Source organism: Archocentrus centrarchus, chromosome 5 (assembly GCF_007364275.1).
Source record: "Archocentrus centrarchus isolate MPI-CPG fArcCen1 chromosome 5, fArcCen1, whole genome shotgun sequence".
In the NCBI taxonomy this organism is placed as follows: Eukaryota; Metazoa; Chordata; class Actinopteri; order Cichliformes; family Cichlidae; genus Archocentrus; species Archocentrus centrarchus.
In genome coordinates this window covers 9510220-9533051 of record NC_044350.1, presented here as the reverse complement: position 1 = coordinate 9533051, position 22832 = coordinate 9510220, and the positions used below count along the sequence as shown (strand labels likewise).

The 22832-nt window shown below is 39.6% G+C and overlaps 1 protein-coding gene across 3 annotated transcripts in view; it reads left to right on the top strand.

The window, feature by feature from the left end:
* The window catches only part of tafa1b (TAFA chemokine like family member 1b), a 112256-nt gene extending 89568 nt beyond the window's left edge, over nucleotides 1–22688 (top strand). Inside the window, exons 4-6 of one of the 3 annotated variants that reach the window (XM_030729591.1) lie at nucleotides 12982–13106; nucleotides 15875–15966; nucleotides 20715–22688. In XM_030729591.1, coding sequence (XP_030585451.1) covers nucleotides 12982–13106; nucleotides 15875–15901 — 152 coding nt within the window. In that variant the 3' untranslated portion in view covers nucleotides 15902–15966; nucleotides 20715–22688. Of the gene's footprint in view, nucleotides 1–12981; nucleotides 13107–15874; nucleotides 15967–17158; nucleotides 17336–20714 lie in introns of those variants that run through there. The other 2 variants (XM_030729590.1, XM_030729592.1) reach the window with 2 other exon arrangements.
* The last annotated feature ends 144 nt before the right edge of the window (nucleotides 22689–22832 follow it).

Genomic DNA, 22832 nt, shown 5'->3' with positions numbered 1-22832 from the left:
TCTGAACTGACACAAGGACAGACAGGTAAACACAGAGTCAAGGCAAGGACAGACTGGATAAGGGAACTAACATAACATGAGGAACTAAGATAAAGTCAGAGCTGCAAACCAAAAGAAACTAAGAACCAAACAGAGGTATAAAGAAACAGAATTTAAGGGTCAAAAACAGAAAACGCTGGGTCAGTGACCCAGGACCGTGACAAGTATTTGCATTATTTTCTGGGGAAAATATCATTTTTTTTATACTAGAAATAATTCCACAGTCTATTTTAGCTAAATTAGGAGATGAACAAATTTAGTTCACAGAATTATGTCAGATTAAAAGTTAGAAATTTCACATGGAATTCAACTTTCGAGATGCAGTTCTGCTACTTTATACTACACCACATCAGAGGAGGTAAATGGTCGACTGATAAAAGTTCTGTACTTTTACTGAGATAAAAGGATAAATACAAGGTTTCTGCAAATAATGAATTTTTTAAATTATATTTCTATTATTACTTAAGTAAAGATGTTGCAAACTTCTGCTACTGAACTTTACTTACACATTCAAAAATTTTCAAAGGTGAAATTTAACATCTGACATCTGACTGAATTGTTTCATAAGTACTTCACAGGCTTTAATAAGCACTTCAGACCAAGGCGCACAGTATATTCAAACACAGTTTCTCTCTGTGATGTTTCACGTGGTGAAAGTATGTTTAACTGTGAAGAACCCAGTAGTGCTGTGCTGCTGGGCATCACAGGAGTTAGACGATGATCCAGTTGGCCCGCAGAATAGGGAGAACGTTGCAGATCACATTGCCCAAGGCGTCTCAGACTCACGGAAATGAATAACTAATAAACACGAGTCAGGGACGCTTCAGGCTAGTGCACTTGAATTACCTCAGCTGAGAAAAACAATCAGGCATAGGCAGCTCCATGGAGGAAAAAAGTGGAAAAAGCTGACAGGAAATCACACGTCTGCTGAGACAGAACTGCGATGCCCCTTGATTCCACATAGCTCATTTATAGCTCCGCAGTTTCGATCTTTTCACCTTCACCTTCAGCTAAGATCAAAGTCATCCATCCGCCCTCTCTCAAAGAAGTGACACCAAAATATCTTCATTATGAGATATTACATGAGGGGGCCAGACAAGCATGGACAGTGGGCTTCACAAGGTTAGTCAGCCACAGCTGAAGCTCAGAAAGATCTTTGAATATGAAATGGAACCACTCCTCTGCAGCATCGCACAGACAAGGCAATCATTTTATATTAATGCAGATTCTGTCTTTCTTTTTTTTTCCCTGTCCATGGCCTGCAATGTGCAAAACCTGGAAACCTTAATGTCAGACTGAGACCTTTCGTTACCTGCTACTGCAAATTACCCCATAGATCTTAAGATAAAAAATGTTAGTGAACGCAGTCTAAAAGGTGAATCTAGCTTCATGGATTTTTTTTTTTTTTTTTTTTTTTTTACACTGAGATGAAAAAAAAAATCCAAAGAAGTTTTTAACCAAAGTTGGACCAAGATACAATTTTTGTTTTAAAAAGTATAGATTGAGACGCAGGGGTGAAGAAATATGGCCTGGTGTAAACACTTCATGCCTCTGTGCTTCAGGCTCCTACAGTGAATCCTTGTTGTTAGTGTATTGATTAACAAGCACTTACAGAAGAGGTGGTGATAAAAATGGAAATGACAGGTCACTGAGCAGCACCGCTGCAATATTGAGCACCGCTGCCCCTTTTGAGTTATAGTGACCTGACCTTTTAATAATTTGACTTCCTTTATCTTGCCTCGCCTCCCTACTTGGATAATTTTCACCTGCTTGAAAGTGAATCTGGCTTTTTGTTATTTATTTAACACCCACCGAGGGATAAAGACTGAAGGGCATACAAAATAATTATGTGATTATTCATAAGAGCTCATTTGCAGTCAGAAGTGTCAGGTCCTCCAAACAAACATCATTAAATTACGCATTTATTTATTTATTTATTTATTGAGCGTAACACAGGAAGAAGGAGGTCATTTCGTTCAAGGGTTTTGATTATCTAGAAAAGCTACACCTGAAAGTTGCGTGTTTGTCAACTTAACCCCGGCGGGCCTCCATTGCGCTATGTGAGGGATTATAGACTTATGGAGTCAGTGGCCTGTCCCTTCAGCATTGCACCAGCCTGGCCCAGATGGAGCTTTCTCCCCGGGTCCTCATGTTATTAATGTTCCATCCAGTTGAGGAACGATGCTGCTCATCTTGCCACCCCCTGGGGGACACCTGCTGCCACTGTACCATACACAGGTTATATATCCAAAAAAAAAAAAAAAAAGAAAGAAAAAACATACTAATATATAAAAAGAATAACCAGTGCTCTGATATAATAAGTCAAAATCTTTAGAGGTCATTTGGTTTGGACACACATACAGAGCCCAGAGGAATGAACGCGTCCTTATCTTTAGCCAAATTTGGAGAAATAAGCAGTCTCCTTGGTTGCTGTATTATTGGTCATTAGCATCAAACTCCAACATCAAAGCCCACAGTGAAGATCAGTCCCATTGTCAAGTGTTTATTGACTTGTGGAGACAGGCTACATGGGGTTATTTCAGTTGCTACTGGTAACTGTTTTGGCTGTTATTAATATGTGGGGAAGTGAGGACAGCTTGCGTCATCCTCACTGGGGGTCTACTGTCAGATTATCTTCATAGTGGGAATTGATTATTAGTTTTGACAAGGAGAATTATGTCCCAGTTATGTCAGGGCCAGCGAAGCTCCAAGTGAAGAACATCCCTTTTAACAAGTCAAACGCTCATATCTCTCCAGCCTCACCGGACCAATCACATGCACTCAGATTAGGCGCTCATCACTGCACCAGTGCTTTTATCCCCGTGTATGAGACAAGTAAGCCCTCAGCCACAGCACTGGCACACACACATACATATGCACTCATTTAATAAACACATGCATGCTGACGCCTAATTATGCATACGCGTGTATTGTCATGTCGCTGTTGTAGCAGTAAACTCATTCAGCAGGAGACGCACGCAGATGCCCGCTCGCTGCTGATCACTGGTGGGGAATGAACCCTTCTGTTTGGCTGCAGGCGCGTAGAGTCGAGCATAACAGGTTGTCATGGTACATTTGAGCTACATCCTGCGGGGCACTACTTGAGGGGAGGGACAGTAAGTGCTGCAGGTTTTTCTTTCTTTCTTTTTTTTTTTTTTATACTTTGCTTGTGAATTGAATAAAATCAGAATGTTATAAACACATTAGATTAACACGGACAGTTTGATAGTCTGTAAATCACACTTTTTTGCTTTGCTCATGTGTGGCACAGACATGTATGGTTAACTTATCTTGTTATTCTTAATATCTTCTTTATACCACTGTGTATAGTCAGATCACAAAATTTTGTTTGTTCATTAAGTCTTAACAACAGGATGATATATACATGTAACAATGACATTTATTCATCTTCTTTGCAAGATACACAGAAACCTGTTCAGTTTGAAAGACAAACAAAACCTAACCTGTAAACTTTGGGTCTGATGTTTATGTGGAATACTGTAATGCTGGTATGGCCAGTGATAAACACCAAAAAACATACACATTTAACCCGTAATCTTAAAAGAGACATTTAAAGGAAATCAATATATGTACAGTACATATAGGTACTGTACATTGAACGTGAAACAATTGCAAACGCAGAACATATCACATTCACAGGGGGATGATGAAATGAACATAATATCTATGAAAAACCAATGCTATATACAGCCATATATATATATACATTCATACACTACAGTCGTTATGGTACTGTAAGATATCATCTTCTCACAAGCAGGGCTGTTATCATTACCAACAGGATGGTGGTTGTTTTTCAAACAGAGTACATCCATGTTGGCAAAGAGTGTCCTTATATTAATTTTGTCAGGGTAAAAAAACATAGTAGTCAGTACTGACTACAGCACTTTGTTGCGTGGACAGGACAGTCCAACCTGATGACACCCAAAAACAGCAAAGTCCTAAGTCCAAAGTTATAAAATCTCAGCTCCCAGAGTTCAGGTCTCTCTTTTCCACAGACCCCCTGCTACTGTATTGTATGTAGTTGCCAAGATACAAACCTTCTGCAGATAGAGCCTGAGGGGATGGACAGAAGGAGCATATTAGAGTGTACTGTACAACAAAAAGATATATATATTATAGTACACACACAAGCAGACATAAGGCGAGACTAACAAACACTGAAATCCTGCTGGGTCAGGAAAAGATGTTTTTTTGGAAAAGCTGAAGATAATGATTGTGAAGAACATTTTCTCCTCCATTGTTATCACATCCCACTGAGCTCTCACAGCACTGATGATGTGATTAGACTGTAACCTGTAACCTGCCAGGAAAGGCTCTGACCCTGAGTTGGGGTTGAAAGGTCACCTTAGTTTTCTTCCTCCTCCAACCACTTCTCTCAGTTTTTCAAGCAACACGGCACCTCCTTTCTTGGTCTCACTGCCGGAGTAACAAGTCTTCCATGAGCTGAGGGAGAAGGGACCCACAGCAGATCTGTGTCAGCTGTGTGGGAGCTGCAGTGGATACTAGAGTAAATAAAAATGTAGACATTCACATACACAAACATGAAGTTACACTCAATCATTGATACTCAAAAGGAAGACACAGACACACTCATGAAATATTTAGAAACTGCATTGCTTGTACAATAGTTATAGTAATAATAATAACTTGAAGTTACTATAATATAATGCCAATTATATAATATTTGGAGTAGTTTTGTTATACTGGCCCAACAATTGTCAGTAGTTTTGCGTTAACCTTTTGTTTGCATGTATAATTGTGCATTCCAGTTTCACTTCAGTGGTGAAACTGAGTCCCATCATAGAACAACAGTTTGTGGCATTTATGAGAATGAATTTGAATTTTAAAATCCATGCTGAAAATAAAAACATGGAAACCCTGGACTTTTTTGGTGTGCAGGTGCTCATGTGCCAGGGTGTCCATTACAAATTCAGAAATTCAGAAAAGCTGTGATTAGAAAGCTAAACAATATTTTCTGAATAGCTAATCAAATCTTGGCTCTCTCCTTTCAAAGGGGGGCAAAGATTAATGCAGAATAATGACTATCTGAAGCTGACCTCAGGTTCAGGGGTTCAAGTCTCAGTCCTTCCATAATTATACATTTGCTTCATTTGTTTCATGCTCCTGTGACCCTTCCAGTACTTTACTGCTGCAAAATCCTTGCATTTATAGCGCCGTCTCATTAGGATGAAAGCAGGTCCTCTTAATACTTTCAAAGTGAGCGAGGGATAATTTGATTGACTGTTTGCTTGCCTGCATGATTATATGAATGGATGACTGATTGGACATTTGTTTTGTTAATAACTGAATATTTAAGGCACTTGAAGAGCACTGGTGGGAACTTAGTTAAACGGGAAAACACACACGTGCACACACAGAAAAATATCGGAAAGACTCAGTAAAGGAAAAGAAATGAAGCCATTTATAGTTATAACATCATGCGATGGTGAGACAGATCATGCAGCCCAAACTGCAGACGCAACCCCACAAAATGGTGTGAGAATTTAAAGCCTAATTGGTCTCTGCTCCAGATTTTGATTGAAGGTTATTTAAGTGACACATCTGGAGGGGAAAGAACACTTGACATCACTGGAAAGCTATCGCTTTTGCTGTGATTAATTTAAAAGTCTACCAAGCAAGTAGAAAAAAAAAAAAAAAACATTAACTATTCATTGAACCCACAGACACGTATTCACATTTTGACACCGACAGAGATCAATTCTCTTCCTCATTCGTCAAGGTGTTCAAACATTCTGCTACCTGGCAGGGACGTGTCAGCAAGTTCAATCCATCACAGAACCCGCTTACAGTGATCTGACAGATGCACTTGTAAAAAGGTCCATCGCTTCATGTTTTTCAATCAATTCAAGTCCCATTCTCAGTTGTTTGTCTATCAAAGCTAAAGACTCCAGCTTGCTACATGGCTGACATCTTGAATCAAACAACCTTCCAGTGTGCTGATTATTGGAGGCCCAGCTGTTATCTCTGACATTCTAATGCAACTATTTTATGATAATATGTGAGGATGGTTTTAATTTGCATTGGTGCTTTAAATCACATTGAGCGCCTTCATCTTGTAAACAGATGGACCTGAAAATTAATGGGTGGCCCCAAGGATGATTTAGGACAGTGGTCCAGCATAAGCCCCTCCCTCCTCCTCCTCCTCCAGTCCCCGGCCATCACAAACGAGGAGTAAAGTTTGCTGATGTAGGAACAAAGGTTATACCCTCTATGCTGATGACTGCATAGAGAGCAGTTAAGTAAAACGACTGTTGGAGGTCAGTAGTCACCAGAGAGTGATGCATGGATCCCAGCCCAGAGATTCCTCTTTTTCATTGGTCAAGGTCAAAGCCAGATGTCCTGGCCGGTGTACAGCCATGTACATGTAGTGCCTGTATTCCCATTAGGCTTGACACTGTCTGTTTTTTTCTTTGTGTGGCTGTTGTAAGGTATGTCATTAAGAGTGCTTTTCAGGTTTTCTTGGGCCTACTGTCATTCCCATACAGTAAAAAAAAAAAAAAAAGATACTGAAGGCAATAATAAATCAGAGCATGAATGTTAATAAGATGTATTTCATAGTCACTGCTCATTAATTTTTTTTTACTTTTATCGCAAGATGGGATGCTGTCAAGATGTTAATTAAGATTATGATAAAGTGCATTTTTTTTAAAGAGATGGGCACATCAGGTGGTCTGTGCTGTGGAATAACTATAACAGTGTTTTTTGTTTGTTTGTTTTTTTTTTAAAGCAGCTCTGCAGCATTGCTTCAGTTTACAATTTCTGGATGCTGATATTTTTGAGCACTCTCTCTGGCTGAATAATTTATTTTGAAGCTAAAGAAAAGCAATGGATACTTAAAGTTAGAATATGAAGCAGTTGTTGGTGACTGTAAATACAAACTTGGTCTCTCCTCTTCTCCATATAGGAAAATGTTCATCTCCCCTTTGGTTTGTTTCCACTGTGTGACATTTAGAAGCAGAAACCTATATGTAGGACTATATTGGAACAGCTGTGCTGGGAATTTTACAGTAATAGATGTGAGCAAAGAGTAGCAGTAATAATAATAATAATAATAGTAATAATAATAATAATAATAAAGATTCACGTGAAAAGTGAGCTACAATAATTGAGACGGGAGTAGGAAAGGAGCTCACAGGTGTAAATGGCTAGCAGAAAGTCCAATGAGTTTAGCTTGCAAATCAAGAATATCCTGTCTTCAGTTGTTTAAAATCAGTCTTAAAGGTTTCTGAATTTACATTTGCCCCTCAGCATTAGAATTTCTGCATAGCTCATCTCATCTCAATTCAGTTCAATTTAATTCATTCTCACAACAAAAGTTAGTCTATGGCACTTTATATTGTAAGAGAAAGACCCAACAACATTAGAGAGAAAACCTTGACAATCAGGCAGTCCCCAATGAGCAAGTACTGAGCAACAGTGGGAAGGAAAAAAACTCCCTTTTAACAGGAAGAAGCCTCCAGCAGAACCAGGCTCAGGGAGGGGCAGCCATCTGCCATGACCGAATGGGGGTGGGTGGGGGTGGGGGGGTGAAAGAGAAGAGAATAAAAGGAGAACATAGACAGGAAAAACGCGGTTTAAAAAAGATAAAATTTAATGACTTGCAGTAGGTTTAGGGTCACCTATAAGCTTTATCAAAAAAATAAATAAATATCAATTTTAGAGTTAACAGTAGCAGCTCTTGGGGAACATAATAATTGTGGACTCAAGGTTGGACAGTGGGTATGGGTTGGCTCTGGTTGTCGACAGTAACTACATAGTCACATGATAACTTTGCAGAAAGCTTGATGGCAAATTTACAGCCACAGTGTCTGAATATAATTATGTCCTTTTCTCTGTGGCTTGAGCATTTTGATACTTGGACACTCTGTGCGGATATGGGTGTTAAACACAGTGATAGACACAAGAATGTCAGATCTCTGTGTTCAGTTTCACTGTACTCGTCACTGAAGGTTTCAATATGCCGCATGTTGAACCGTGATTGTGTGTTAAAATGAGACTTAAGTGAGCACAAACAAATTTTCAGTATCAGTATGGAAGGTCCCGGTGGAAGTTTAATGTGCAGAATGATGTTTGTAATGTAATAATATAAAAAAATACTGAGTCAAAGGGGCCTTTCAGAGTAAAAATAGATATCTCACTGACTATGTCCATGTTCAGTATGTACACATGTGGGCTTTTATGTGTACAGTAGTTTCAATACGTTCAATCTAAAACAAGTAAGGGTCATTTTAAGAAAGTTAGAAGATCTTATAATGAAGCAACTAACACACAAAGAAACAGAAGGTGGAAGGAGAGGTCAATAATATACAGTACTTTGAGCCACCCTTTATTTCTTTATATTGCTAGGAAAATGGGAAATAGGTGAAACAGTTTATTGAAACATGCATAACATACATGGGAACACAGTTTATAAAGCAAAACAGAGTTTGTACACCTCTAACAAGCTTGAAAAGTCAATGTAACCACTTTATTCTTCTCTTTGGCAGCTCTCTTGTCATTTCTTTAAGTAGTCTTCAGGAATCGCTCTCCAGGCTTCTTGAAGGACATTCAAAGCTCTTCTTTGGACATTGGCTGCCTTTTGTTCTGTTGTCTGTCAAGATGATCCCACACTGCTTCAGTAATGTTGAGGTGATAGTTTGACTCACTGAGTGTTTTTCTATTCAGGTATAATTTAACTGCATTGGCAGTGTGTTTGGGATCATTGTTGTGCTGAAAAGTGAAGTTGTTACCAATCAGATGTTTTCCACATGGGATTCAATGGTGGATCAAAATTTCATGCTACTTTCTGCATTCATAATTCCATCAGTTTTTACAAGATCGCCAACACTGCTGACTGAAATGCAGCTGTAGACACTCACTGTTGGACCTTTCTCCTGACCTCCTCCATACATATTGAAGACAACTTGAACCAAAATTTTCAAAAGCCTGTTGCCACTGATTTTGAGTCCAGTTCTTGTGTAATCTTGCATACCTCAGCTTTTCCTCTCAGCTTACCTTCGTTAAGAAAAAGCAGACAATGTCCAAATAAAAAAACCCAAAGAACTATTGCTCTTTGTAAAGACCACTTTAAGAAGAACAAGAAAGTCTGGCTCCTTGGAAGCCAAATATAAAGAAATGAGGGATGGCTCGAGACTCTTGTACAGTACTGTAAATGATCTGATCAAACTACAGATTGTTATTGACTCATTAAAATGCTTCAAACAAAATGTTAAATGCACTTCAACATAATTACTGAAACAGACTACAAAACCATTACAAAGAAATTAACAATCAACAAGAAAGAGGTGTGAACAGTCAGCTAGAATTATGGCTCTTCCCTAATTAGAAACACTGCATCAAATTTTTACAGTAGTTGTGAATGAAATGGACGACTTTTCTGCTCTAGCTGTGTACTCAACCGGTCACAGCAGATGACTGCCTGTTAAAGTGGAGTTTTTCCTTCTCACTGTCGTCAAATACTTGCTTATCGGGGGTTGTTTTGATTGTTGGGTTTTCTCTGTAATTATTATCGGGTTTTTACCTTACAATATAAAGCATCTTGAGGTGACTATATAAATAAAATTGAATTGAATTGAATCAAATGGCTTTCTTCTTCAAGCTTCATTCACCTATTCACATAGAATTTTATTTAATGCCTTCAAGTACTTTTTCTAAGATTCACACACACACACACACACACACACACACACACACACACACACACACACACACACACACACACACACACACACTCCATTCCATCAGGGCCAACTTGGGGTTGAGTATTTTGCCCAAGGATAGCCAGGGATCAAACCACTGACCTTCTGAGCCACAGCTGCCCCTAAATGAAATGAAAAGAGTGAGGAATGAATAATTGTAAAATAAATAAATAATAAATAAATAAACCCTGATGCATATAATGCAGGTTTTATTTAGACTTCTCTACTTTATGTAGAAGCATTTCAGGGCATGAAAGAAAGTGAATTCACTGCTGTAGTACAGTAAATAACATTCAACTTTCATGCTAAGCAGCTCTCATGTGAGGCAGCTTTTTAATCTCCTGCCTTCGTTTTTGCCTTCTCCCTTTTCTTGTTTTTTTTTTTTTCTGGTTCAGTTTAAAGGAATTGATTTTTGTTTTGCAGGTACTCCTTTACCATTCTCCAACTTCAAGTGAACTCAGCATTCACATTGTTGGCTATAAATCCTCTTCGGTTGCTGGTATATTGAAAAACAACTTCTTGGTTCCCACTCACTCAGGACTAGCAACAGCACGGCACATCATCATCACTGATGAGCTGATTAAACACATCTCCTCAAGCCTAGTCCTGATTTGCAACTTAGCTTCCTGCATAGTTATAGTTTGGCATCTAGAACAGGTCAATGTAAACACAATGAAATGTGGGAAATATGTCACACATGGAGAAAGCCAGGAACATGGAATCAGTGTATAAGTTAAGCAGCCATGGGGGAAGCCAAAAGGCACATTCAGAGCTGGTTAGTGGATGCTCTCATTCCTGTATTTAGTATTCTTGGGGCTCATGGAGGGAAAAAATGAAGGAGGAAATAACAAAACATGGCGAGTTTGCTGAGCAGCAGTGGGGATAGCAGTGGTCCAGTCTCTCTGGTGTGTGTGTGTGTGTGTGTGTGTGTGTGTGTGTGTGTGTGTGTGTGTGTGTGTGTGTGTGTGTGTGTGTGTGTGTGTGTGTGTGTGTGTGTGTGCGTGTGCGCGTGCGCTCATGTGCATCGGCTCACACTGAACTGCACACTCTGTGCTGTGAGGGACGGCACTTTAACAGTCTTCTTCCATCAGGTAGAGACGGCATGTTGCTCATGCTCACAATTGATTGGTGGTTGGTCTGTAACCTTGGCAACACATGCTGGAGGGTAAAAAGTATTTTTCCAAATGGTTGAGAAAAAAGGTTTGGAAAAATGAAATGATGCGACTTTTAACTCATTTCGCTTACCCAATAAGTTGACCTTCACGTCGTTTTTGTGTCAACAAGATAAAAGGAAAGATGCTCTTTAAAGAGTAAATTTAGGAAAACACACTGCATGCTGCAAAAATTCTGTTGGGACAAGAGATCACTTATCATCTGAAAACCTGCTTTGAAGTTTTCACTTTTTCTGTCAAAAAGCTCTAACGGAGGAGTGTTAAAAAAAACAACAAGTTTGGGTTTTTTTCCCGAGCTTCATGGTTAATAAATGAATCACAGCTTGACTTTGAAAGACTGGTTTTGATTTGTGCTGAGATTTACTGTAACTTGAAGATCCGTTCCCACTCAGACTAATTGTAAGTGAGAACCTAGAGTGGATTTTAAAAATTAAAAAGACAAAAATAGTACAAAAGTACAGATCAGCTGAATGTAAACTATGCTAGCCACGGCTGTTTCTGATATTTGATGATGCATTGATTTGTTTGTTGTGTTGTGTTATAAAAACCCATTTCAATTAATCAAATCATACCAAATACTTGGGATTTCATTATTCACCAATAAAAGAAAAATAAACTCTATAAACAAGCAGCTTCGCATGATGGCCATTTAAACATTCTGGATTCTGATTGGTTGTAAAGTGTAGAGTAATCAGACACCAATGATGTATAAAGCGCAGGCAGAGGAAGCAACAGCTGAGCCTGAGCACAAGTTCGAGAGACCTAGAGTTATTTGTGTAACCATCAACAACAAGTTCAAAAAGGGATATGAAGCTTCTGAGTGAGAAACACATTTATGCAGTTTGTTTGATATTTGGGAGAACCAGGAAGGTTTTAATCTGGAAACGTAGATAAAAATGAGCTATATTTGAAAATGAATAACTGATATTTTTAGTTGTATTTTTAGTTGCATTGCATATGGCAGTTTGTTGGCAGGTATCAGTGGCATGAGCACAATAATACTCAATGACGCACAGGCTATGAAACACTCAAGAGAAGGGTGGTGTGCAAGTATAAAAATATAGGGACTGAAGTTACAGTAATTCAAAGAAGCAGCAGTTTTTTTTAATCACTACATTAAAATATTTTCTTATGGGATGAATAAACTGTGTTCTAAAGTGTGTTTAACATCTCAAATATACCTTTGGATTAAAAAAAGAACACATGCATGTACCTGCAGACACACAAAGAAAGAAAGGCACAAATGATTGGAGAAAGGAGGGAGGGAGAGACATCTTGATATGAAGATGAGAACATATTTGCTTTTGTCAAATAGCTGGAGGAAGAATTCAGTCGATGTAATGAGAGGCAATTAGTTTTGATTAAAAATGAGATTGCTCCCCTACATGCAATGTAGCTATATCAAAACAAAATAATGATTAATTTCTGTTGATATAAGACATTATTGTCAACAGCTAAAGTACCCGTGCAGCAACGATGCAATTGCTCTGAGGCCAAAGAGGAGGTAAAACATTAATTTAGAGACACTGCTGGATGTTCCTCTGGAGATGCCCGTAATATAGTGTGTGGCTGCTTGTGTGTAAGCGCTCACAAGTCTGCCTGTGTATGTACACTAAATATGTTTGTGTGGGAGATTTCTGCATATGTGATTCTGCCCACATTTTGAACGCTAATCTTTGTTTTTAAATTGTATGTTACTGTATATTTTCATGTTTATTTGAAAAATGCAGCCTTGAGAACAACTATTTTTGATTAGTCATTTTAACTGTGTGTGTGTGTGTGTTGATGGGGCTTTACACATGGTTCACACCATGAAGCAGAAATGCATACATTGAAACAGAGAGCAAAGAGCAGAGGGAAACAGCAGTAACGCCTGCGCTAAAGTGGAACACTTGCGAGCACAAATAAATTGGGAACATCTTAAATGTTGTTTTATCTTTCTGTATTTCTGTATTTCATGTCTTGTGTGGGAAGGGAAGTTCAGTTTGGGAGTGGCTTTGTTATGAATCTGTGCTCGTCTTTCACAGCGTCCATTGTAATTGGGAAATGGTGGTGTGAGATGGAGCCGTGTCTGGAGGGAGAAGAGTGTAAGACTCTGCCTGACAACTCCGGATGGATGTGCTCCTCTGGGAACAAGATCAAGACCACAAGGGTGAGAAATCACACACACTTAAGTTCAACTGGATCCATCAGCATGCACACACATACTCTCCTGATACACAGAAGCAGTTCCACATATACTATATATGCGTGTGTTTGTTCTTTACGTACTTTGTAGACATGCACGCTTAACCATAAAACCACACCATACATACACCATTTCCACACAGGGTGTTGCAAATACCCAAATGTCTTTAAGTTTAATCTTTGTGCTTGAACTTAAAACTTGAATTTTCTGTCAACTGTCTCCTCCTGCTTACATTGAAACACACATTTTCAAACCCATGTAAATGTGCTGCAATAGCACTGAAAAGAAATTCATCCGAAAGCCATGCCATCTCTATAACAAGGTTGGTTCTGCTCAGCGTAAGCAACCTATCTAATGGCCCATAGTAGTCAAAAATAAATAAATATAAAGCAGGCGGTAAACAAACAGGTGGGATCTGCCTCAGGCCACACTTGTCAAAGACATAAAGTTAATGGCTGCTCTGCTTCTCCACTGCCTTTTCAGCTTTGTCTACTCACTTCGATTGCAGTATGCAAAAATAATGCAGAGAGTTTAGTCCTGGAAGCCAGCAGTCCAGCACTGTGACAAGTTGATCACCTGATTTGTATTCACTTAATTGACCCCCTCTCTCCCTTCTAGTGCTTGGTGACAATGACTTTGAATAGAAGCATAGGCTAATGTGATGGTAGGGAAACAGGGAACAGCCAGTGAAGGCTAGACGTCATGGGGCTTCCCAAGGTTGTTCTGTAGATTTATGTGCCAGCAGACAGACATAAAGCTTTCAGAGAGGCCCCTCGCAGCCACCGCAGGCTTAAAATTTTCAGAGAGAAGTTGATCGAATGGGGTCTTGCCAGCCTCTCAAGGTAAGGTGCAGTACTTGGTTTACTCTTTAGAATGCATCTATAAGTATCAATTCAGCCCAGTGTACAATGTGAAGAAAGTTCCCATTTAATATGATGATTGTCTTATGTACAGTACTGTGCAAAGGTCTCAACGCCGCCCCTCATTTCTTTGTATTTTGCTTCAAAGGAGCCAGTTTTTTCTTTAAAGTGGTCCCGAGCAATAGTTCTCCAGGCTGTTCTTTGGATATTGGCTGATTTTTCACTAATTCTTAGTGCAGTCCTTGTACCCAGCCATTTTATTGGTTTGTTGAAACAAAACCACTCAAGTATAAAAAAGACACCTAACTCAGGGATGAACCAGTGTCATGTATACACATAACAGACAACTTAGCAAAGAACTGATTAGAAATTGTATCTTTAGGTATTTTCTTACTAGCAGCCTTTTGCAAATGCATAGAATTTCTACCCATTTCTTTAGTTGAAACTATGGAAAATGCCAAAGATAGCACAGTTTATATTTTTGCACCAACAACATGAGTCCTAAAGTATTATTAGGATCATTCCATCTCAAATCATTGAATTTTTACAGCATTTTCATATACTGTGATTCATTCTGGTGGTAAGAAAGGCCAGTGAAAATTTCAAATTTCAAAAGCATTCATTTTCAAACACTGGTTCAAATTTCAAAGTGTGAAAAAATATTTAAAGTACTTGACATTTGTGACCTGATCCAACAGAATGAGTCGCAAGTGGCAGGGGCTAATTCTTAGACAAATAACATGCAAAATCAGCGCTGTATTGCTGGTCATTTCCAGGTCCAAAGTAATTTTAATGATTTTAATGATAACACTGGCCACCAGTGATGTCATCACTCAAAACAGCACCCAAAACATGTAAGCGATCTCCCCCTTGTTGCTAACAAGAGCAAACCTGGAAATAACTCACAATACAGCGCTGATTTCACGTTATTTGGCTAAGAACTAGCCTCTGCCACTTGCAACTAATTTTGCCAGATCAGGTCACATATGAAACTAGAATTTCACAGCAATCATTATATATCCAAACTTTGGATCATAACATTTTTAGGCAAATCGAAGATGTGCGAGTAGAAGGCCCACGTAGATTTGAGATGGAATGACCCATTAGCCAAAAACTTGGCATGTCTCAACATGATGTTCAGTGTGTCCTTAAAAAAAATCTGAATAACTGGACAATTGGCAGACAAACAAAGAAGTGGCAGACATAAAAAACTATCTACAGCAGATAAGCAGTACCTGAAAGTCATGTCCTTATGAAATAGAAAAAAATCCAGCAAGGACCTGACACAGAACCTTAGAGATGCATCTGACCCTTCAGTCGATCCATCTACTTCTCACTGAAGCCTCATCAGAAATGGTCTCAGTGGAAGGGTGGCTGTCAAAAAAGCCATTCTTGAGGAAGGAATCTTGTTAAAATTGATGCAATTATGAATACAGGAAGGTACCATCAGATTTCAATCCATCATGCAGTACCATCTGGAAAGTATCTGATTGGTAACGGCTTCATTTTTCAGCATGACAATGATCCCAAACGCCCAAACTATTTTTGCCTTAAATACTGTATTTCCATGTATGTTTGCACATAAATCACTGCACCTATTTCCCATTTTCCTAGCAACATTTAAAGAAATGACCGTTGGCTCAAGATTTCGGCGCAGTACTGTAGCGTCATGGAAACATTTTTTTTTCATTGTCTTGAAATGCAGAAATCGAGGTTGTTAATTTCTGCACGCAAAAGGAGAAAAACTAATACTTTCACATGGCTTTGGTCTAATGTCAAAATCTTAAGAGAAGAGCGCAAAAAAGGTCAGGCCTGCAGCTGCTTTTCTACCCAATACACACGTGTCCTTTTTTCTTGACCCTCTCTTTGCAGAACACCCAGCCATACTCCCCTTTTTAGCTTCCGGAAGCAAAATGCAGAGGATGCGTCAACAGAAATTGAGCTGCATTCTTGCTTCTGTAAAGGTTAGTCTTTTTTTAAGCTGTTCTTTTTTTTTTCTATGTTTTCACGTCTCTCTCACATCACTGTATGCATTTGAGTGTTGGGCAGTAGGAGTGGGACCAACTCATGTTCAATGACTTCCCATTAACCCAAATACTCAGTGCGAAATAATCGAGTGTGTGTTTACATGCTGTGCATGATTAGGCAGGCGTGACACAAATACTGATCGCACCGCCACCCACTGTAAATATTTATCACCAAGTGCAGGCAGCGCACACATAAATAATAAGCAAGTTTCTGCATTTTTTTTTTTTTTTTTACAGAAACTGCAGCACATGCATCAGTAAAATGTTTAGTGGGCAGATGGGTTAACATACATATGCAGACAGCATATTGTAGCATCACATTCATGGCGCACTGTAGAAACACACACACACACAGAGCCAGGTCCGCCTCCTAGCAGAACCCTGCTGTCTGTGATCAGTGTGTAATGGCAGGATCAGTCCTTCTTCCTTTCATTGCCTCCTTTGTTCCATGTCCTGTTTTTTGCTATCGGCCACTGTGTGGGTTTGATTACAGTGCCTTGCACCGGTCTGCCAATCCCATTAGGCACTAATCTGTGACATGCTACTTGCTCCTCCATGTGTGTGTGCTCCTAGTTGTGTATGCGCGCACATGTTTGATGTGTTTGATATGTCTGTGTTTGTACGGGTACACTCATGTGTGCACAACTGAGACTGGCGGGCAGATCTCTTCCCTTTTCGTTGTGTGGCTTCTTATCAGAGGCCACTTGATGTCCTGATCCCCCTCAGAGGATCTTGTTGAAGCAGCTATCAGCACACAGCATAGCCCACAGGCTACATGAAAGGGCTTTTATCCTGCACTCTGCTCTCTTTTTTAATCAACATTCCTCATTCACCTGCCTCTCAGGCCAAATTGCCTCATTTGTATTTGTTCCCCTACAAGCCAGCAAACTCACAACACAGCACTGTTATTTTTTCTTTCTTTTTTTTTCCCTAGTCATCTTATTCTACCTATAGGTTTTTATTTTTTCTTAAAACGTGCTAGTGAAACACAATGAGACAGGCGTGCATACATGTTCAGCTAAAGACAGACTTCATCATCGTTCACAAAAATTGGCATTCAAAGTAAGAAGCAAAGCAAAGCCAGTGCCTGACACCCGTGTTTCTTCTTTTCTTTCTTTATGTCTTTCAGAGAGGGAGCCCTTCATTGCCTGTTCTGTATCAGCAGACAAGGCAGGCCCTTTTGTTTGTGGAAGTCACAGTGAGAGCGAGGCTGGGGAGCACCTTCCAAAGCACTCGCCCACCATAGACCTGCATTACCCGCTCCACTGGCTAAATAGATCAATCCATTTCTGCTCCCTCCAAACAATTACACACCTTAAAAGAGACAAGCAGAATGAGAGAGGCTGTAATCTAAGCATCTTTTCTCTCACTCGTTCTTCTCCCCTTTTGACAATTGTGGAAAAACAAAAAAATTATGTTCATTTAATAACCTCATTGTTAGTGTACTAGAGTGAATATCAATATGTTGTCGCTATCAAAGCAGGAATGTGATTCATTTCTAATACGAGCGTCATCCCGCATCCGATGAATTTTAATGGCTTTTTCTAGTAATTTCACACTGCAGTAAAAATTCTCATTGATGTACAGTAGTTGTTTTAACTGTATAAAGGCACAGCTTTTCCACTATCAAGTGTTCAGATTAGTGAGTGCAAAGCATTACATTTACGTGAAGCACCATCTTTCACACGTTACAGTGTGTTCCCTCTCCAGCTACGCTGACATGATTTACTTGCTGTTCAGCATGCCACACGTCCCTTAATAAAAGGAGCAGAGGGCGCTTTTTCAAGCAAAATAACACACTGTGACAGGATGTAGCCCATCTGTGAGATAGCCTGAGAGTAAAAGTGACCTGCCAGCAGATGCTTCGCTATCTAATTTGTCAAATCGCGCTCTGAAGTTGATCAAAATGAACTCCAAACGACCATGCCACATCCAGTCCAACATCACCCAGGAATGATTTGTGCCATCTGAGCTTGACAACACTTCTCTTTCTCCTTCATCCCTGTGTAATGTCATCATGATGACAAACAGACAAATCATACACAAATCATAAACAGTGCTTTGTTGGAGATATACAATAAAGACATTCTTTTAAAAGTATGAGACTCTAAGCTGACAGATGCAGTTCAGACTGCCAAAAGTGCCCAGATTGTCATCCTTATGACATATTTATACATAGTTATGGTGAAGGAGTTCATTCCAAGTGCTACTGATTAATTTATGCTCATTTTCTTTTCTTTATTCATTGTCAATGTCACATTAAATGAATCTTGATGTATTTTCTTGTCTGGAGTCTTCTGTTTTCAGAGGGTTCTCTTTAGTGCTATTTCAAGTGGTTTCTGAGCAGGCATGATTGATTTGTTCAGCACTAAACAAGAAAGGGGAAAGGGTAGGCTATGTTTGCACTAAATTCTTTTGTTAAGGCAATTGTCCTTGGGCCTTTTTACTAACTGAAGTCTGAGTAAATTGCAATTTAATGCACCCGGCAAATTAGAATGCAGACACCTAAGTTGCCAGCAAAGATGAAAACAGGCAGGAAATCCTTGAGCGTCTCACTGCTGCTCGCTGCACTGTTGGTTTGAAGGGGACAAAAAAAAGAACAGAGGACACTTTTAGTCACTCTCACATGCATATGTGGGTTGAAATGACAACATTTGCATACAGTCCTTCTCTTCCCACTAACAAACCTCTGGTGGATTGCATTTCAGACTGAAAGTGATCCTCAGTGGTGTAACTGTTACGGCTTTTGTTCTGGCAGAGGTAATTTTTGATATGTAACCAGGCAGTAGATGATACGCATGCAAATACTGAACAGATGAGCCCTAAGAAAAAAGATTGTGTTTAAAGATCATGGTGAAAAAACAGCAAATCTATACAGAGAAAGACACGATGATGAGACCTGAAGGAGGAGATATTAAATCTGAGCACACAGAACAACAGCTGTGGTCAAACTTTCAATCAATGCTGCTGCTTCTGTCAGACAATTAAACTACTGCACTAAAAACTAATCCCTAAAACACTAATAAATTAATGGAAGTCGTGGCTGCATCTTTAAGTAAAATCTATAAAATTCTCTTTTTTAAAATTATGCAACTTACAGCGTATGAGTTATAAAAGGAGAAAAGAAAATATTAAAGTGCAACTGGATAGAAATACAAGCAAAAATTGAATAGCACAACGTAAATGTCTGGCATCATAAATATATTTTCCTTATACAGATATTGTGTTAATATCAGGTATATATGGCTTCATAGAGGAGACATGTTACAGATTTTCTTTACTTATAATGATGAACTACCTACCTCTGTCCCAGACTGTGGTATCTTTTAATACTAAACATCCCCATAAACACGTAAGAACAAATTCAACCACTCTGATGGGGGGAAAAGGCAGCGTTATAAATGATTCTTGGCTCTTGAAAATTGTATAAATGAGCTGATGTTCATTTACAACTGTGTCAGCCCAGAGTTTTGCAAAGAAATTGAATTATGGCTCAAAAATGAAATAAATGGCCTGCTAAAATTCTTACTTTTCCACTGGATTAAATTATTCTGTCACGTCAATAACAGCCTATCAGCACTATGGCTGCACTCCATTATGTTTTCAGATGCACATGTTTTCACATGTTTTCCGATATTAATCATAAGACCTCCTCGTGAATGGAATGGATGAATATAGGTACACATTTCTGTTACTCCCACAGTGGGAAAAACTAATCAAATCACATGGCTCGCTTACTGGCGTGTACAAGTTCATGGACTGTGAGCTATAGATTACAGCACCCTCCGCATACCTGGCTACTACCTGCCAAGACTGCTGGAAATGTCATGACTGCATTTCTTTGTTGAACGGGATTATGGGATTTCTAATTGGCACCGCAGTGTGCACGAAGCTTGAGGTTTCCTCACTGTAAACTCTTAAAGCAGTAAAATAACTCAGAAATGTGATGAAACTCTTTCATGCTTTTGTTGCGACGATAAAAAGAGATCAAGGAACACGACAACTGTAACTGTTGCAGACATCATGCACACAGTTTTTATTGAGCTTCAGGATGAGCAGGATGCTGAAAAGCAGGACTTTCAATAGCAGTCTCAAGGCTGCACAATACAGCATTGAAAAGTGTCCAGGTCTGCAACTAGGGCTGAATAAGAGTCCCTGAACCAGAATCACAGAGAGACAGCTCAGACTCCACAGCAGGGGCCCCAGTCCCATTTAAAAAAGCCAGCGTTATTTTATCAAGTCGTTGGAAATTGGCTGGCTGAGTATGAAGGTCCAAATGAAGGTGCCACAGCAGGTCGGGAGGGGGGGCTTGCTAAAAAGCTCTATGATAAAGTCAAAAATATGCAAAAATCATACCGTGAAGCAGACATACACAGCATGGAAACACACAAGGATTTCATATGCAAAGAGTTTTACTGATTTATCCTGGTACACCTATAAATGCCAAATACATTTTCAGTGTGGTTTCCACGCATAAAGGCTCTCTGTTTTCCACCGCAGCATAAACCAGGAGGTGAGACAGAGCTGTACAAAGCCTCCACAGCTCCAAAGACTTCCCTCGTTTTTTTTGAAACATGCGAACGAAGCAATTCCTCAGGGTCTAATCCTCACACACTTGTATGCCTTTGTTCCATCTAAGCATATGTGTGTTTTCTCTCCTCTTCTCTTCCTCCTCTGTGTTGCAGATTCATCCCAGGACCTAACAGAGAGCTCCCATCGCAGGGCTCGGCGCCAGGCTCTTCCCCTCATGCACCCTTTCTCTTCTCATCGAATGGACTAAAACTATTACATCCACGGCTGCTGACTGGATTACCTGGGACCATAGAAAGGATATCCACCCAGATAAAACAGCTTTGCCCGCGTGGTGCCAAGGATTTGAAACCAGACTAATCCCGTGTTTGATCAATGAGCTCCATGTTGGTGACTCTCCTCTTTCACACAGCTGTGGCCAGTTTCCGACCTACTCTTCCCTCACTCTGTTTCCCTCTACAAAACTGAAGCAGCTTAGCAGGGGATATTTAGAGGTTGTTAAAACATAATTTGAAGACGTTCTCCCCGCTTGCCTGAGGGTGAACAGGTTGGCAAACTTTGATAGACCTGAACATGCAATCTGCAGAACTGAGGGCACAAAGGGGGGAAATTACATTGATATATTTTTATTTCTGTGTGGAAAGCATTTGTATTTGACTCACTCCCTGAGATGGATGGCTTTGTTGTGACTGCAAAGAGGAAACTGTCAGCTGTGACTGCTAGCAGCCTATAACCAGAATCTCTGAGAGGCTTTAGAGTTCGCCCCCATGGCCTCACCCTTGTCCTCCAGGATGAACATTGTGACTTTATTTGGTGGGCACGCCCAGTGTAAATTCATGAGCACTTCTTTTCTTTGTATGTAAGATAATTTGTGTATATATACACATATATAAATACATTACATGTAAGATGACAGATCCAAGAAGCTGAAAAATATATTTACAGAGTTCAAGCCCCACGTTGGAATCCTGAATAACCCTTGAATGTGATCCGGAGGTTGTTGTCACAGTACAGTGCGTCCAGGACTGCAGGCTTTGCAGTGTACGCTTGCACTGGAAAAAGCCACAATGGAATCATAAAAATAAGTTCTGGTCACTTCTGTCATTCAGCAGTGCTGTTGGTTAATCCAGAAAATGCTTGTTGTTTCGGTAAAGCTGAGGAAAACACTGTATAGAACTGCCTCACAAAAAGAAAGCAGCAACACCCACCCGTGACCTTTCCACTCGGATACAGAGAGAAAAACTCTGACCATAATAGGACAATTCGCTTCTGCAGTGGAGAGCGGTCATGGGCGAGAGTGTCTGTAATGTAGATGTCCCTTTCACACACCAGAGATGATTTATTTAAAGTGACAGTGAGAAAGTATTAGTCACAAAGGAGAAACATAGTTATCCCCCAGTAGCTATAAGTACATTACAGGACAGCCTTATGAGAAATAAAAATGGTTTTCTATACTGATATGCCGTCTCCCATTTCTCCATAAGGTGACTGATATTTTGAAAAATGTTCCTCTTATGTCTATTTGATATGTTGTAATATGTGGGTGGAAGATCTCATCAGAGTTTCATTTATTTTATATGTTAACATTGTGAACAGAGTTTTTGCTTGAGTAAACAAGCAATCAAGAACGGCACAGGACGAGTATGAAAATGACTTACGGGCAAACACGCACAGACACGCTCACAAACGCACACCAAGAGAGACGCATGCAGTAAACACAAACGGATCTGTGACGCTTCATTTATACAATTCCCTTGCTGGCAGAGGGGATTTATCAAAACAGAGCATTCAATTCATTCATGCAATTAGAATAAGGATTTCCAATATCAGGCCAGGCAAAATTCCAGATGATTTTCAATATCAACCTCTTCTCTCGGCAGATATTAGATTTGTTTCTTGTCCCAGTGGATGCACTAGTGTACATTCATCATTTAGGAATTTGGCTAGTTTTCCAGAGCCTGGTGCCTCACTGAGCAGCCACAGAAGGTATGAAAAAGACAGAGACATCAATCTCCCAGTGGTTTTGCCAGAATCATGAGGGAATATGGAAAAGGAGAGAGAGAGAGCCTGATTTTTCCTCCTCAGTAGGTCATTTCCCTCTTTGTTTTCTCTTATTTATTAGGATTCGCTGTCCTTCAGTCTTACTGAGTGTGTGCTAAAGAAAATGAAACCATGGAGGAGTTTGTGCATACACATGAGCTGTCTGTGGGTGCCTTTTTGTTGCCATAAATTAATATGTGAAGCTATGTGTGCATTTGTCTTTTTAACCATGC